This window comes from Balaenoptera acutorostrata, chromosome X (genome assembly GCF_949987535.1).
Source record: "Balaenoptera acutorostrata chromosome X, mBalAcu1.1, whole genome shotgun sequence".
NCBI classification, from domain to species: domain Eukaryota; kingdom Metazoa; phylum Chordata; class Mammalia; order Artiodactyla; family Balaenopteridae; genus Balaenoptera; species Balaenoptera acutorostrata.
Genome location: NC_080085.1, coordinates 28,159,434 through 28,177,937, shown reverse-complemented (window position 1 = coordinate 28,177,937; position 18,504 = coordinate 28,159,434). Strand labels below are relative to the sequence as shown.

The window sequence follows — 18,504 nt, the reverse complement described above, 5'->3', positions numbered from 1 at the left end:
ACAATGACAATAAAGTAGACAAAAAGGAAAACGTGTCCATTTGGAAATGACGTTGAAAAAAAAAAAATGAGGAGTAACAAACCAATTGTGTAGTCTTCCCTCCTGATTGGTTTTTTTTTTTTTTTTCTGGATTTGTTTAACCCATTGCACCCATTTCTGGTTTAGAAACTGAACTGTAGTGAAGCATTGATGAATTCCATGGCATGGGAAGTACAATCACAGGAGCAGGAAAGTGAAGAATAAGTTTGAGAAGAGGAAGCAGAGTAGCTTGTAGAGAGGCCTTGTGGGCGTGTGGGCAGGGCTAGGCTTAGGAGTTAGGCAGACCGGGTACAAATGCTTTTCTACTTCTAACTGGCTGGTTCTCCTTGGGGGAAATTATTAATCTTCTCTGAGCCTGTTCGTCATGTGTGAAAATGGGTATAATATCCAGCTAGGTAAAGTTGTTGTGAGGATTAAAAAAGAATGTTTGTAAAACACGTAGCCCAGCTTCTGCTACATTGTAGCTACTTAAGAAGTTGTAGCTAAAATGTAATGGAGGAAAACATTGGAAAAGGAGGATCTAAATCATTTTATTCTACCTCCAGCACGGGTTAGCTTTGTGACCTCGTGTAAGTTATGTAATCTCTGTGTGCCTCATTTTCCTTGTCCGGAAAAGAGAGTAAAAGTACCTAGCTCAGACGGTTGCTGTAAATTACTGTATGTAAGGCGCTTAGGACAGTGGCACACAGGAGACACAATATCTAGTTGTTATTATTGTGTTGTAATTGTTATGCTGTGGGAGTTTGAATTGTAAGGCAGTGAACTTTCTGGGGAGTGGAGTGACAAGTTTTAGCAGATATTTTTAGTGAATACTGTATCTAAGTGGCTCAAGATTAGGGGCAGATAATTACTATTAAGATTATAAGATGGATATTTATTAAACCGAAATTGCTCAGTCAGTTGCATCCCTCAGATTCCTTTCTTATTTTTTAACCTTCCATTTGTGCTGCCCATTGTACAAATATTTAATGCTCTTGACTCCTCTCTAGTAACTCATGTAGTGGGCGTTACTTTTGTCATTACCTGTGTATAATAGCATCACTTTTGTGAACCAAAAGCTTGGAATTAGCTTTTGCCTTTAGCCTACCTAGCTTTGTGAAGTTTTAATTGAAGTATTGACCTCATTAACACCTGCTCTGGCCACTATCTTAGAGAAAACTTCCCCTAAAAATAAGGTAGATCATTAATATAACAGAGAGAGAGAGAGAGAGAGAGGGAGGAAGAGAGGGAGGGAGGGAGAGAGAATTAAGACTGAGGTATTAGAATTTGGAACCAACTAACAGTACTGATTTATTTATTATAGGTTTTGGTCGCTGCCTAGTCTCACGCCACTAAAGCGTCTGAGGCAGCGAAGGGTAAGCAATTTGGCTCACCTCATATAAATAAAACAGAGAAAAGTGGATAGTTGGAGAATTCTTACTGCAACCTTTCTCCAGGGATTACTGCCGCTTTTTTTTTTTTTTTTTAATATATATTTTTTAAATTTTATTTATTTATTTATTTGTTTGGCTGTGTTGGGTCTTCGTTTCTGTGGGAGGGCTTTCTCTAGTTGCGGCGAGTGGGGGCCACTCTTCATCGCGGTGCGTGGGCCTCTCACTGTCACGGCCTCTCTTGCTGCGGAGCACAGGCTCCAGACGCACAGGCTCAGTAGTTGTGGCTCACGGGCCTAGTTGCTCCGCGGCATGTGGGATCTTCCCAGACCAGGGCTCGAACCCGTGTCCCCTGCATTGGCAGGCAGATTCTCAACCACTGCGCCACGAGGGAAGCCCACTGCCGCTTTTTAAATTACTTAAAATTTATTGAAATGAGTGTTGATAATAAGCAACCATCCCAGTAAAACAGAATTAAACTTAACTCTTCCGAGTAATGTAAACAGCTTGGTTAGGTGTGCAGCATTGCAAAAACTATTCAAGGATTGATTACACTTGCCCTTGGAGCAGATCTAGAAGCTCCCAGTTGAGAAGCTGTGCATTTTCCTATCAAACAGAACATAAAGTTTCCATATTCCTTGGAATCAGCTTCACTTGAGCCATGTGTTTGCATGGAACTGCGCCACATAAAGCAATTCCCCCCAAGCTGGGCTCCTTTCATGCTGCAGTGCAAGTGTGTGATTTACTGGCACCGGGTGCTAATGTAGACCCATTTTTATAGGATGAGAACTAGTACAGTCCAGGGAATTGAAAAGGATATCTGAGCTTCTCCCCATAGAATATGTCCCCTCCTTTAAAAGCTATCACAGTGCAAGTTCCAGTTGAGTTAAAGGCTGTTGTGCTCCCACAGGGAAATATATTCTATTGTAATTTTTATATCTCCTAATAACAGTCTGTTCTTTGTTTACTGAAGAGAGCTTTTATGTCATAAAGTGGTATTTTTTGACAGAGAAGCAGAATCATTGTTTTATTATAGAAATTTTCCTCTTGCACCAGAAAAATAAATAGCTCATCTCTTAAGCTCCTGGTCAATGTCTAACACCTCCTACCCCCCAGCAACACTTCACTGCAAGTATATTAACACTCCATAATAGCAACTCTACTCACCTACCAAGAAATGATCTTCATAAATGATTTAAGCTAAGCCATGGCTTAAACACATAGCACCCGATCAAAGACAGATTTTTCTCTTCCCCAGTCATAAAATTTCTGAGAAGAAATAGATTAATGTCGGTCTCTGAGAATATGCAAAGTATGGTGTCTATTTTGAAACATGAGGCCCAATTGTTAAGCTTTTATTCCTTATATGTATGTCCAAATCGTACACATCACACCATTTGATGCGAAAGTTTGATATAGATTTGTGCATACCTCTCCTCTTTTTGGATCTTGCCTCTCCTGTGTGAGTACACACAGGTGCACTCTCTCTCTCTCTCTTTCTCACACACACACACACACACACACACACATTTTACACTTGCTTATAAAACTCAAAGAGGTTTGCAAACCATTAAGAGAGCATTCCTAGCACAAGCACATCATTGTTCACTATCCATGTGTCGTCTTCACTTCGTAACACTCAAAACATAATGAAGTCAGAAGGTTGAAACCTGGTGGATTAAATATACTCTACATAACGTATTTCCCAATTACTGTTCCTATAAAGAAACCTGGGCTAGCCATATTTGACTAATTTGTACCTAAGGTATTTGAATTCTTAGAAATATATTTATAGTTTTAATCGCCCCAAGACTGATTGATATAAATGTAATTATCCTTATTTTACAGACAAATAAACTGAGCCTGATTCTCTCCCTATATATGTAACATGAACAGCTGTGCCAATTATTTTGATAATTCAAATCTTAATATCTACCATTTGAAGATGGGAAAAATCATTTGGGTGCTTGAATTATACCAGTTGATTCTGTACATGAATTTAATCACCTCTAGATGATTGCTCATTTCTCCACTTCACTTGCCACGTACAGGTAGTATCACAGAGCAGCGACGTCTCTTGCTTTGCCTCAGTTTATTGGTGGCTGCAGTTGGCAACAAAAACTAAGGTTCTTGTTTCAGTACTTAAATAAGTGGCATCTCTAAAATGTTTTGAAGACATGAAGAGGCTGAATAATTTTTAGCACAACCTTTTGTTTGCTTTGACTTTTTAGTTTTGAGGGGATTAGTACAGTACTTGTTAAAGAACAGTCAGGCTCCTTCCCTAGAGACGAGAGTCTTCTCTGAAGACTCATTTCCCAAAGAAAGTATCATATGTCTAATGCAGCAATAGACTAAAGGATACTGAAAGGTTCACAAAATGTGACATCATAATATTATATTGATAATTCCTCTTACCCCTGATAGTAATCTTTGAAGTTATATTTCTGGAGAAATCCCAATTCTCATATTCTGAGAGTCTCTGTTTATTCTTTGGAGCAAGAATTTAAGATTTTAACAACATATTCTGAATGTTTACTTGTTTCTAAACTGAAACTACAGTCCCTCTCTACCCTCATCCTATTTAATGTAATATTACAAATGAGATAGAAAATCTGTTGAATAATTCTCTGAGATAGTTCTTTACAAGAGTGGGGTTGAATTTATTTTACTTATATGCAATGGAGTTATTTTCTCCTGGAATAAAGGGATGCCTGAAGCTAAATTGGAAATGTTTTGCATGTTTTCATGACAGGAAACTTAGTCAAAGAGGAGATAGATGAGATTTTTCTTAGATTGCTGCGACTGAGTTTTTCAGTCTTCTCTTCAAAAGGACTTTGGATGCAATGGTACAAGATTAATATTTCTAAAATGCCACTTTTATTTTGGCATTCCTCTGTTCTAAGACCTCCAAGGATTCCCCATTGCCTTCAACATAATGTCCTTACTCATTCACCTGGCATTCAGAGCCCCAGCCTCCCTTCCCAACTTGATCACACTCATCATAATTCTCTACTCACTACAGAGTTGCCCTCCCCACTTTTGCCCAATCACCCTAGCGTATTCAGACCTCCATACATTGGTTTGAACTCAGTTCTTGTCCTGGAATCCCCCTCTCTCTCATCACTAGGTCATTATCTATCGATCCTGTTCATCCTCCAAGTTATAGGCCAGGTTCCTGGTCCTCTGTGGCATTTCCCCTGCACGTGCTCATCTTAAAATCCCATTCTTCAGAATCTCGTTAGCATAGAGTCTGCAGTCTATGGACTATTGCGTTTGTCATTTACATATTATCTTCCATTATTGGCTAACTGCATGTGTGAGCATGCGTGCGTAGGCCTGAAGGTCATCTCCCTAATTGCATCGCAAGTTCATTGAATTCACTGGGGATGCTCTTTTATGCCATCCTCTATCACCCACAAGATACACGCCCTACTGTGGTGTATTGTGCATAGAATACTGTCAATAAATATTTCCTGCCCATTTGATTGACCGGTGCTCAATTATCTGTCAGCTCTAGCCTCCTTTATCTGGGGTTTATACAGGCTTTGGACAACATCTTCTGGATGCAAAGTCAGGAGGTTCTGTACAAGGCAAAATATTAGAAATAATGCCCTCAGATAGTTACATTTCACTATTCATGTTATGTAATTTATCCTCCATTTTATTAATTTGGTTCACTTATAATTCAATTTGCTGTATAGGGTACTCTGATTAGATAAAAGAAAATTTATCCTGACCAGTTGAAGTTAAAATGATTCAAAAATGGTGTTTCTCAAGCTAGAACAAGAAATGAATAATGAAAAGTTTGAGCAGGAATAATTCCAAAATATGTATATTGTAAAATGGTTTCGGTTTTCCATTTCTTCTAAAATATATGTAGGGGTAAAAAAGAAATTATATCACTTATTTTATTGGGTCAAAATATCAGAAAGCCACAAATGTGATACATGTGACAAAAACTTGTCTTAAAACTGCCCCAATTATCCTCTGTCAATATGCTAAATTTACAGAACAACAGGGTTTCAAGACATGTGAACAATGGAGAATAACTAATAGATCTAATGGTGAATAGCTAAAAATGTCAGCACCCTTTCTATCAGCTTAGAACTGTATTTGCAAATCATTATCAACAACTTGTAGCCTGAAATTCTTCTTTCTTCTTGACTTTCAGATTATATTTCAAGATCCCCAATTTAGACCACATTTACTTACTGGCTTGTATAACTGAAAGGAGTTTTCATTTTTTGCGTGTTAAGGGTTTTATGAAATGACAAGTAAATCAATCCTTTAAGTTTTCTGTGACAGAATAACTTGGAAATGATCATCATAATCTCTTTTTCAACAAAAGGAAAGAATTTATTTTAAAAAATAACATACTAATAGCAGATTAGTTTGTATTAGACCATTATAAGAAAGGCCTCAAATTTGGGAGGCTGAGGCACATTTCTTAGGTATCTATCACTTTTTTTGTTTTTAAAGTTGGCCAAATGATCAGTAATATTTATAATACTGATAAACACTGCCCGAAACAAGGATGTGTGTTCTAGTAATTCCCACACCCTTCCAGTGTGGAATTTATCTTGTAATTTTCTTTCTTGTATCACTGTTTCCCCTTATTGTGTCCAGTCAGTTGGTCAATCAACACTCTTATTTATGGTTTTCTGTTGACTGTATTCCCAGGAGAGGACTAAGAACCAAGGAAGGTATTCCAGCCAGAAAGAATAAGGTGTCCAAAGGATTACAAAAATCTTGGCTCCCATAGCTTCAGTTTTTCTAGTCTTCATTGTTTCCCATTTCCTCATGACAAAATCCAAACTGATTTTTAAAAAACCAACCATAAACTGCTTCCACTATACCTATCTAAGCTTATCTTCCATTATTTCCAATGAATCCTAGACACCAGCCAGCCCAGCTGAGGCTTTGTTTCATTTCCATGCCTTTGCTCCTGCTTTCCATTCCCTAATAATGCCCCCCACTCCATGACCTAGCCCAATCTCCCAAGGTTCAAGTGCAGCGCCATCTCTGCTATGAAGCCTTTCATGAGAATTCTCATATATGGTTACTCCCCTCACTGATTCCTTTTAGTGGTTGTTTTTATCTTTACCATTCACTTTGGTACTTTGGCTTCACAGTTTCTCAGATCCACTTTCTAACTTCCTGTTCTACCCTGGGAGGACGAATAACATGGGCAGCAGCAGTGGGCTTGCTGACCCATTGGTTGCGTCCTCCTAATGGGAGGCACCAGCGGAGCAGAGGGTGACAGGAGAGAGAGTCAGGGGACGACTAGGTTCCTTTACTGACAGCCACAGCTGCTATCGAGGTCCTCTCCCTGCAGCTACTTCTCAGCTTCTATTAAAGGCACCCTCTAGTTAGCCTTTCAGGCCTTGAGGAGGAAAGGCTTCCCATCCCGATTTTTTTTTTTTAATTTTTATTGGACTATAGTTGATTTACAAAGTGTGTTAGTTTCAGGTGTACAGCAAAGTGAATCAGTTACACATATCCATATATCCAGTCTTTTTTTAGATTCTTTTCCCATATAGGCCATTACAGAGTATTGAGTAGGGTTCCCTGTGCTATATAGTAGATCCTTATTAGTTATCTATTTTATATAGAGTAGTGTATATGAGCCATTTGCTTATTGCAGGAACCCTGACTGATTCAGTAGTTAATCAGTTAATCAGCTGAATAGATAATTTCCCCTTGCATGATCCCATTTCAATGCTCTTGTCCCATTTAATCACACCTGTATAATAATTATATCATACTATGTGATAACTATACTATATTATACTATAGCGTAGGTACTTTGTAACTATATCCTAATATCATAGCTTTTAAGTGTGTGAACCCTGGGGCCAAATTGCTTGTATTCGAAGTTCTACCACTTATTAACCTGTGATCCTGGACAAATTGCTTCCTTTACTTTCATTTTCCTTATCTGTAAACTAGGGATAATAAAAGAAGCAAATAGTACCTACCTCTTAGAGTATGATGAAGATGAAATTAATTAATTTTTTCTTTAGAACTTTGTTCTTATTATGCAACAAGAAATGTTCCAAGCATTTTATAAATATTAACCCGAGTAATTCTCATAACAAACTTAAGAGGTAGATACTCTTATTATTTTCATGTTAGTGGTAGAAGTAAAGAAGAGAGTAGTTAAGTAACTTGCTGAAAATAAGAAACCAAGTAGATGGCAGCCAGGATTCAAACCCAGGCAGCCTTACTCCAGAATCCATTCCCATAACCACTAACCTGTGATAGATTCTTCTGGTGCATAGTAAGTGCTCAATAGCAAGTATTGTTGTTGTTGTTAATATTATTTCCCACTGTATTAGTTCTTTATGAGTCTTTAGTTTTTGCTAGATTATGAGTTCCTTGAGAAAAGAGGCCAAGTTTTATCTTTCTATGTGTATTAGCCGAGTGCTTGGCACTTGCAGGTTAGTAACTGTGGGATTAGCTGTTTCCCAGGTATTTCCCAAGGCCACCCTAGCCTTAGGTAAAACTAATACTTAGCTAAAACGGGAAATGGAATTTGAGATCCCAGTGGCCATTATTGTTGCCGGAACCACAGGTTCCCCTTTTGGTCCCAAATTATTTTCTCAGACGATTCACCACTTTGGGGATAGGTCAAGTCCCCTGCTTCACTTCTCCTACAATCACAGTGACTTTGCTTCCCCAATAACCATTGGTAGTAAAAGGGTCCCATCTCAGAGGACTGCCAAGTGTCCTGTTCTGCTTTTCCTGACCAAAAGATATTTTTTTCTCAAATATGTATTTTTTAGCTTCATGATTGCTCCTTACAGAAATTTAGAACAAGTTCTCAGGAACTAAGCAAGAGGCATTTGATTGACATAATTTGCATTTAAATGTGTTCTTCGCCATCACTTCAGGCAAGATACACAACTATTATTCTCTGCTCACTTCAGGGTTAAGGTCAGGATTGGCTACATAATTTGTGAGCCCCCATGACAAATGAAAATGCAGGGCCCCTTGTTAAAAAATAATAAAGAATTTCAAGATAGCAACAGCAGCGTAAACCAAGTAAGGGGCCCTTCTATTTGCAGAGCCCAGTGCAGCCACTTTTAAGTTGCATGCCTGTGAAGCTGGCCCTGCTTGAGGTCTCTGCCTACCCAGGGCAATTCTGACTCAGAAAGACTTTACTTTTTTTTTTGTCTTAGCTTTGCTATCTTCCGTAGTCAGAAAACTTGCCCCAAAGTTCCTTTTGTCATGTCTTTCAGGATTCCTGGTGTCTTGCTTTGATATCCCAGTGTTCTTGAGCTACAGGCGTAGAACAGAACCATCCCCATCACCATGTAACACATATAAATAGTCTTGTTTTCCTTCAGTTAACGTCTAGGCTCATTGAAAATAATGGTCATGCCCTTTAAAAAAAAAAGTAGCAGTGGTTTTTAATACAGCTAATTTAAAAATACTAATTCACTTGAATCTTAAGAGTTATATTAATAATGTCCAGAAATTGTGAACTATACATCCAGGTGGTAATATCATGGAGTCGCCATATTATGTGGATCTGAAGAGCTGATGAGAGGTTTAGGGATTAGAAGGGCAAAAGTGGGTGTGTTAGTTGGGGCCTGAGTTTAAACGTCCCAAGACAGGATTAAACAGGAAATTATTTTATTAGAGAAAATATCAATGTGAAAGGAAATAGACAGGAAGCCAGGGAAGGTGGGACAGCCATTAGACCAAAATGCAAGTCTGACACGAAATGAAGGAAAAAGGGAGAGAAAATTGGGTAGAAGTACCCCAGTGTACAGTCTGAGGAAGGTTCAGCAAAGCTGTCGGGGAGACATGGAGCTGCAGTCAGCCAGAGGAGCCCCAGCTCTCCCAAGAAAGACTCTGCTTTAGTATCTTCATCACATTCAGTCATTGGTGGGGAGCAGTCTGTGGGAGGCTTGGCTTCTTCTCTCCAATGTAGTGATGGATTTCCAAATGCAGCAGCTAAAGTCCTCAGTCATTTAGATCTCAGTCATAAAAGGCTTGCACTTTCTCGGGGCCACCACAGTGGGTATTAGCAGCAATGGCACTTAAAGACGTGAAAGCGTAAAACTACTAGAAGAAAACAGGAAGAAAGCTTCTTGACATTAGCCTAGGCAATTATTTTTTGGATATGACACCAAAATCACAGGCAACAAAAGCAAAAATACACTAGTGGGATTGCATCAAACTAAAAATGCTTATGCACAACAAAGGAAAAAATCAACAGAATGAGAAGGCAACCTATGGAATGAGAGAAAGTATTTGCAAACCATGTATCTGATAAGGGTCTAAGATCCAAAATGTATAAGGAACTCATACAACTCAAGAGTAGAATAATAATAATAATCAGATTTAAAATTGGGCAGAGGACCTGAATAAACATTTTTCCAAAGAAGACATCCAAATGGCCAACGGGTCTATGAGAAGGTGCTCAACATCACTCATCATCAGGGAAATGCAAGTCAAAATCACGGTGGAAATTACCTCACACCTGTTAGAATGGCTATGATCAAAAAGACAAGAGATTACAACTGTTGGTGAGGGTATGGTGAAAAGGGAACCCTCGTACACTGTTGATAACGAGGTTCCTCAGAAGATTAAAAATAGAAATACCGGGCTTCCCTGGTGGCGCAGTGGTTGAGAGTCTGCCTGCTAATGCAGGGGACACGGGTTCGAGCCCTGGTCTGGGAGGATCCCACGTGCCGCGGAGCAGCTGGGCCCGTGAGCCACAATTGCTGAGCCTGCGCGTCTGGAGCCTGTGCCCCGCGACGGGAGGGGCCGCGATAGAGAGAGGCCCGCGCACCGCGATGAAGAGCGGTCCCCGCACCGCGATGAAGAGTGGCCCCCGCTTGCCGCAACTGGAGAAAGCCCTCGCACGAACCGAAGACCCAACACAGCCAAAAATAAAAATAAATAAGTAAATAATAAAAAATCAAGTAAAACTTTAAAAAAAAAAAAAAAAAAAATAGAAATACCATGTGATCCAGCAGTCTCACTTCCGGGTTTATATCTAAAGGAAATGGAGTCGGGATCCCAAAGAGATATCTGCACTCCCATGTTCACTGCAGCATTATTCACAATAGCCAAGATATGTAAACAACTTAAATGTCCATCAGTGGATGAATGGATAAAGAAATTGTGGTATAGGTGTATATACATTGGATATTATTAAGCCTTAAGAAGGGGGCGATCCTGCCATTTTTGACAACATGGATGAACTTGGAAGACATTATACTAAGTGAAATAAGCCAGACACAGAAAGACAAATACTGTAAAATCTTACTTATATGTGGAATCTAAAAACAGTTGAACTCTGAGAAACAGAGTAGAATGATGGTTGTCAAGAGCTGTGGGATAAGGGAAATGGGATGATGTTGGTCATAGGCTACAAACTTCCAGTTATAAGATGAATAAGTTCTAGACATCTAATGTAAAGCATGGTAACTATAGTTACTAATAGTGTACACTTGAAATTTGCTAAGAGCATAGCTCTTAAGTGTCCTCATCACACACACACACACACACACACACACACAAGGTAACTATATGAGACGATGGATATGTTAACTAGTTTGATTGTGGTGATCATTTCACAATGTATACATATATCAAAACAACTTGTATCCTTTTATATACAATTTCTATTTGTCAAATCTACCCAAATAAAGCTGAAAAAAAACTTTAAAAAATGGAGCTTAGGCACACAAGAAAATTGTGTAATTTAGATAAAGAAGACCGGAGAACCAGCTCCACTTCTTTCAGAAGACTCTCCTTGACACCCTAAATTTGGTTAGATATCTCTGCTGTATGCTTTGATAACTCCCTGTGCTACCCCTATTGTAATACTCACCTCAGTTTATTATAATTGCTTATTTACTGCCTCTCCTCACTACTAGTTCATTTTTCACTTGAGAATAATAATTTTCCCCCTTCACTGCTATATCTCCTATGACTAGCTCAATGACTGACATAACATAAATATATAAAAGTATTTGCTGAAACCCAAATTGGGGTACATTCTACAAAATACCTGGCTTGTATTCTTCAAAATAATCAGTGATATGAAGTTCAAAGAAAGGCAAAGAACTATTTCAGATTAAAGGTGACTAAAGAGATAGGACAACTAAATGCAATGCATGAGGCTGGACCAGTAAATGAAAGGCAATTAAAGGAGTAATTTTTATACTATGAATAAAGAATGTAGATTAGATTATAGTACTAAAGCCATGTTAAATTTCCTGAACTAGAAATTGAGCTGAGGTTGTGTAAGAGAATGCATTTGTTTTCAAAAAATAAACACTGAATATCTAGGAGTAAAGGGCATGCTATCTGCAGATTATTCTCAAATGGTTCAGAAGAGAATATATATAATATTACATACACAGATATTATGTGTATATGTAATGATAGAATGATAAATGTTAAAATGTGGCAAAATGTTAACAATTAGTGAATCTGGGTGAAGGGTATGTGTGAGTTCTTTGACCATTCTTACAAATTTTCTGTAACTTCTAGATTATATAAAAGTAAAATGCTTTTTTAAAAAGTATTTCTTGAGTGAATGAAGGACAAAAGGATAACCACAGTTAGAAGGTGCTTGTGAAGAAGTTGCCAACCGAGATGCTGGTAGAACATTCAGAGAAGTAGAAAAGTTATGCCCAGCAGGAAAATATCCAGGCCAGTTTAAAATGTAAATGAGAAGTGAGGAAGTGGAGGACAAAAAAGACAACTTTGGGTTTAGCCAATCTATTTGGAGAGGCAGCCGAATGCAAGAATAGAAGCCAGAATTAAGGCCCTCCGGGAGGCAGTTGAAAGCTAGACAGATGATTAGCATCAGCACGGGTAAATCTCTTTCAGTTACTAGAACGGCTACAATTTAGGACCTACCTGACTTAAATGCTTATTTTCTTCCATACATAAAGTAGTTCTGTAAACTCTCTCACCTTGTCAATCTTTAATGTTAATTTTTTAAATTGTAAATAAAAGTCTATAAGGTCTCCATTTTTACATTACATGTAAGTTGAATTCATGCTTATTTCCTGAAAATGGCAACAAGTGAAAATCACCATGGTCCTTTGTTCTAAAGTTAACTATGTGAAGATTGTTGATTTTTGTAGAAAAATACTAAAAATGTAACAAGTTTCTGGTTAAGGTCTAAGACATATAAATACTAAATATTCAACTACACATATAGAGTTTTCTATTTGAGTATTATTTAGGTAGTATTTCATTTTAACAAATAGCATTACGAAGTGTAATTCTTTCTAAGAGCCTAAAATGACCTACTTCTAGTACGCATGGCTCCATTGTTTAACTCCCTTTTTCATAGAATTGCTATTTATAACCATTTCTGTCAACCCTGGGGAGACTTGGTAGGATTAACGACTTTTGATTCACTTTGTATCTGAAGTTTTTTTTTTTCTCCATCTTTGCTCAGCTAGTGGAATCCATGATGAATTCTCATCTCCAAGGGGTAAGCTGTTTTTAGTAAAGCCCGGTAGCTGGCTTATGACGCCTTAGAAATAGCACTGATTCCTTTCTTCCCTTGTGTTTGTTTCTTCCAGAATGATAGATCCCTGTAGACGTGCTGAATTATCATGCTTAGGTACTGTTAAGCATGTAATAGTTCTAGTTTTGTTCACTTAAGTTATAAGTATGTGAGCTCATATCAGAAAAATAAGCATAATTAGCATTCTACTTGTTTAGTATGACAAATATAGACCACTAAACCTAGAATAAAGAAATTGAACAATAGAAGACAACTGGAGGTCATATGAGGATGAAGATTAGAGTAGAAACAGTGTTTCTGAGAGAGTAGCATCTGGTACGAGCACCACATTGGGGGCAGAGAACAGAATTTTGTAGATGGATATTTTGGAAGTGGGTAGTTTGAGTAATGATTAGATGTAAGGTATTCTCTCATCTGTGGGTGGCTCAATGGAATCGAGATGAAGGTCATTGTATTTGAGAAGTTATGGGATTATAAAATTAAAGAAATTGTAATAGCAAATAAATAGAGTACACTCAAAAGAAAACCAAATGAAAAGAAAAAATAATTGTTCCTCTCATTGCGTGCATGTGTCCTGTTTTTTAGCAAGAAGCTATTTCAGTCACTGTATAATATCTTAACAAAAAATATTAAATGAATGCCATATTCAGATCCTTCCCTTTATTTCTGGAAGGAAAATCGAAGAAGAAAATTCCCATTCTGGTCTACTGAGAAACCACTATTTAATTAGCATATTAGCATCTCATAAATTCCATATATATACATACACACATAATTATTATTATTGTACATTTTGTTTTTTGAAATGGACGTTTGTATGTGTTGACCAAAAAGTGAGATAAAGTTACAGTTTTGTTTTGAAATATTTTAGAAAGGCATAGTTTTATTGCAGTTGTGAATCTCCTTAGATTTTTAAGGAGGCTGCTTCCAAGGATGTCATTAATAATCTTCTCAGGTGCTTATAAAGCATGTCTCTGTCAGCAGAATTAGAGAATTACCCAACTAGAGAACAGGTTTCACAGTACCCTGAGACCTATTTTGTTCATTAGAGAGGAAAATGGCTGGTTTTAAGTCTAAATTGACATGCTTGCTAATTTCAGCAGTAAAAGCTGTTCATTGTGGTCAGGTTTAATTTAGGGCCTGGTAAGGTTCAGATTAAAGTCGATCAAGTTACTTCTACAACAGACTTCTTAAACAAACTTTATAATCCTAAAAGAATGGGAAAAGTATAGCCATCATTGGGTTATGTATCCAGAATTTAGAAGCAAAGAATGGCCTGGTTTTTTGAGGGTGTATTAATATTAAATCAAAGAAAACATGATGATAAAGATAATCTTTGCTATATAAAAATTTCCAAGTATCAAAAAACACAAAATTTTATTTAAATTGCATAAAACATACCTAATGTATTCATTCACTACTATATCCATAACACCTAAAACAGTGCCTACACTTGATATTTATAAAATGAAAAAGGTGAGTGAGTAAATGAATGAAATTGTGTACTTTGCTAGCTATGTGTATATAGAGGGGAAGATTTGACTTTATGGTTTCTGGGTAAGTCTGTTTTTTAAAAATGTATTATTGAATGTATTAAACATTTAAGAGTCAGGAATTCCAAAGTACCTTCTGAGCTTGCTGTGTCACAGGTGACCAGAGTGTAACATTCTAATCCTGGAAAACATCTTATTTCGTAAAATCTGTCTGCTACTATATGGTTCCTACTTTAGAATTTATTCAGTACTCTCCAGCTGACTTATGCCACTTACGTCAATAGCTGTCTTTGGCAATTTGTTCCATATTTCAAACACACTTTTGTGTAAAGAAACCATAAAAGTTAGAAACCTGAAAATTGGATTTTTCTTCTGAGCAATCACAGCTTACAAATGTGGAAAATTTGTTAAAAGTTAACCCCTCCAGTTTTTCAATAGAGAGGGGAAAACGCTCAAAATAGATGTGTGATGTTTGGATAAGTTCTTCCCATTATTTTAACACGACTAAAAGCAATTGAGCTCAAATCACGAGGCCTATCTCCCTACCTCTTCACAAAAAAAATACTACAGAATGATCAAAATTTGGCCTTTCTAAATACAAAAGTGTTTAGAAAATCAGCACCAGTCAAAGGGCATAGTAGATAACTGATTTTCATAAACATTACCATCTACCACATTTCACCTCTTCACTTTCATTGGCCTCATGTGGTAGTAGAAAGAGCATGAGATTTAAAACCATAAAGACTTGTGGCTTAGTTATTAGTGTGGTTATTAGGAGACTAAAAATGAGAAAACATGTGTAAAACATCTGTCACATAGTGGTTTTAAACTAATAACAACCAATAACATGTATTCAGTTTTAGTACAAGAACAAGGGAGGTACCTTACTTTTCCTGAAACTTCTTTGTAAATATCACTGGGATTTGTGCCCTTAGTGTAGAGAGAGTAGATGACAGAGTCAATAGATGGACACTTGAGGGAAGGAGGACGTTGCTGCCTATAATTAAATATATACTGTATGGTCAGACCACTCAAGATGGCTGTTCTCTTGCTCTCAGTACATCCCCTGCCCGACCAGTGCCTGCTTCACCTCTACCCTATGCACATGACTAACTTTCCTACTACTTGCCCTGGGCCGCAGCTGGTGGTTGTTCTTATCAAAGGGGCGGTGAGGGGCGTGCCCCTCTGCTGGTTTCCCTGGTAACTAATGAGCCCACCTGATGTCAATTCCCCTCTAACCGGTAATCTCCCCTTCCGCGGGGGAGAGTAGCTTGCCGCCTTGTCCTGCCCGCCGTCTGCTACACACGCTGGGGTGTCGCTCCAGGACCGTGCTTCAGACAGGTCAGCTCCCCCATCCATTAAACCATTGATGTCTCTGTTGCTGACTCCGGGCTCCTTCTTCAGTCTTGAAGCTGGGCAAACACAGGCCTTGTAGGCCTGCCGGGTGCAGCCCAACATATATATATTTGTTGGCTTCATTGTCTTTGGTACTTTTATTATAGCAGTATTAAAGTCAGTTGTAATACAGAATACAAGTATTAACTTCTAGCCTGATGCTTTCCAAACTTGCCTGATCATAAAAATTAAGCAGAGAATTTGTTAAAAATGCAGATTTCCAGCCCTCCTCCTGCCATCTAATTCATTCACTCTGAAGTGAGGCAAAGGAATCACGTGATTCTTACTAGAGTCGATTTTGGGGAAAGACTAATTTAGCTCATCTACATCACCTCATTTTATAGGTGAGGAGTTTCAGGTACAAAGAAGTTAAGTAAGTTATATCTCTTAAGTCACTTCTCTGCTTTTTCTGTTTCTAAAATATACACCTTAATTTTGACACTGCACAGAATGAGATTACAGGTATAAATAGCTGTCTTTCTCTTAAATACATTGTCATAATTCAAAATTACATTTTTTTACTCATGGCACTCATATGTTGGTTTAAGTAAACCCAGGTACTCTGAAATGACTCTGTCTAATCTCTTAAATAGTAAAGCAAATCCATAATCAAGATTTTCACTTGAAATATTTTTGGTATCTAAAAATGAAACGCATTTCTTGTTAAATTGTTCTCTGTAAAGCCTTACACATTAGAGATTTATATCTAGTAACATCTTTTTTTATTTCTAAAAGTGCTTTGGTTGGTTTGAAAATTACACTTTACTTTGTGTTCCATAAAAGGAATGCACAGTGCTGGAGAACCTCAATATTGTTATATCTGTTCCTTCAGGCAACACTGCAGGATTTGGAACAGAGGCGCCCCCAGTTGGAAGAACTCATTACTGCTGCCCAGAATTTGAAAAACAAGACCAGCAATCAAGAGGCTAGGACAATCATTACTGATCGAAGTAAGTCTTTTCATTAACGGGCGCGTGAAACTTAAGGAAACAAGTACGAAAAGTTTCTATAATGACTTAAGTTCATAAACCTCCATCACGTTTGTAAAAATAGTCTAAACAGTTGTATATTAAAACTATTGTAACTAAGATTTTTGGTCCATAATGTTATCTTTCAATAACTGAATGTAATTCTGTGGAATAGAGAAAATATAATTTTCATCAGTCCAGACTTATGTAGTTGCAAAGCATGGCGGGGGGCTGCCATGGTGAGCATGGCTGTGGCAGAACATTTGCTCCTCACTGGTCAGTTATCTGGGCTGGCATCTGTGGAGATGCCATTCTCTTCCCTCATATTCTTGGTTGTTGGTTCAAGCAGGCAGTTGCTTCCTGGACCTTCTTTGTTTCCTGTCTGCAGTGGCACTTTCAGATTTAGATGTCTCTCTGCTGCTTGGATGCCCTCATTGTGTAATATCAGAGATTGTTGTACCATTCCTCATGCCATACTGGGGTGGGTGGGAACTTTGAGAGGCTGTTTAAGGCCCATCTGCCTAGACATTGCACCTACTCTTCTTTATACGGCATGATTCAGAGTGACTGTGCATGAGGTCAGGAAGAGGGATAGAGGGAAGGGTATGGGAAACTGCTTTCCATCCTGTTTTCCTCAGAGGCTCTCCTCAGAAATAAGGCCCAGGTCACCTCTGCTATCAGATTCTCTTGGATCTCCCTGGGTTTCCTCCCTTCCTTCCACCTCCTTTCCCTCCAGGGATACATATCAATATTAAATTTTCTTACTTCCCCTGCAATGCCCGCTCGTTTCCCCTCCCACATCCAGAGGAATCTTTTCTAGTGCAAGAGTAGGGAAAACCTTGGTTTAATTATCTTTTTTTTCCTTCCAAAGCTTTTGTCTTATACCAGGCCTAGGCTTTTGAAACTTAAAAACCAAGAGTCTATGTCTTCATAATATACATTCTGTTGTGTCAACACTTCCCTAAGGAAGTAGAAGCAGAATGTCTGGCTGCCAGTATGTTGGGGGAGGGGAAAGAGTAACCAGAATCGAAGGTTAATATTTGGAAAATATTATTAGTCATACTTAACATTTATTAGGTAAATAGTGATAATAGCTCTTATTTTTTTGAGTATCTCCCAGGTATCAGGCAGTACGTGTGTGTGTAAAACCTTTACAAGATCCTGTCAGCTAAATTTCATAATCCCCATTTTATAGATGAGGAAACAGTTTCTGAGAATGGTTAACTTGTTCAAGCTTACAAAATAAGCAAAGAACAGAGCTTAGAATTTGCAAATGTCTCTTTCTGGCTTAGAAGTGTGTGTTCCTTTCAGAATGTTTACCACGTCCCACCTTGTTTTGATGTTTTTGTTAATGACCTGAATCACTAGGACTAGGACTAAAGGCGGTTTCAGTCTGCAATTATGGACGTTTTGATTCACTTCCTGGAGACATTTCCCCTTTCAGTTGTAGTGAATATTAATTAAAATAGGCTCTTTTGATTTTGACTATTTTTAACTATTGTTAACTATTGTTGATTAAACAATGTATTTGGATATATGCTAATGTATTAGTTAGGTGGCAGTAGCCACTGTAACAGGTAAGCTCTCAAATCTTGGTAGTTTACCACGGTGTAAGTTCCCTTTTTATTCTGGTGTATTCCAAAGTAAGCAGCACTTAATGAAGTCATTCAGGAGCCCAAGCCGCTTCCAACATTTGTGTCCAGAACATCAAAGTGTTATGCATTTAATGG

At 38.0% G+C, this 18,504-nt stretch overlaps 1 protein-coding gene across 3 annotated transcripts in view; it reads left to right on the top strand.

Annotated features, from left to right (window-relative positions):
* The window catches only part of DMD (dystrophin), a 2,123,648-nt gene that overhangs the window by 1,474,176 nt on the left and 630,968 nt on the right, over positions 1–18,504 (top strand). For all 3 annotated transcript variants that reach the window (XM_057539128.1, XM_057539123.1, XM_057539124.1), the window contains one exon: positions 16,639–16,756. In XM_057539128.1, the coding sequence (XP_057395111.1) occupies positions 16,639–16,756 (118 nt within the window). The remainder of the gene's footprint in view (positions 1–16,638; positions 16,757–18,504) is intronic.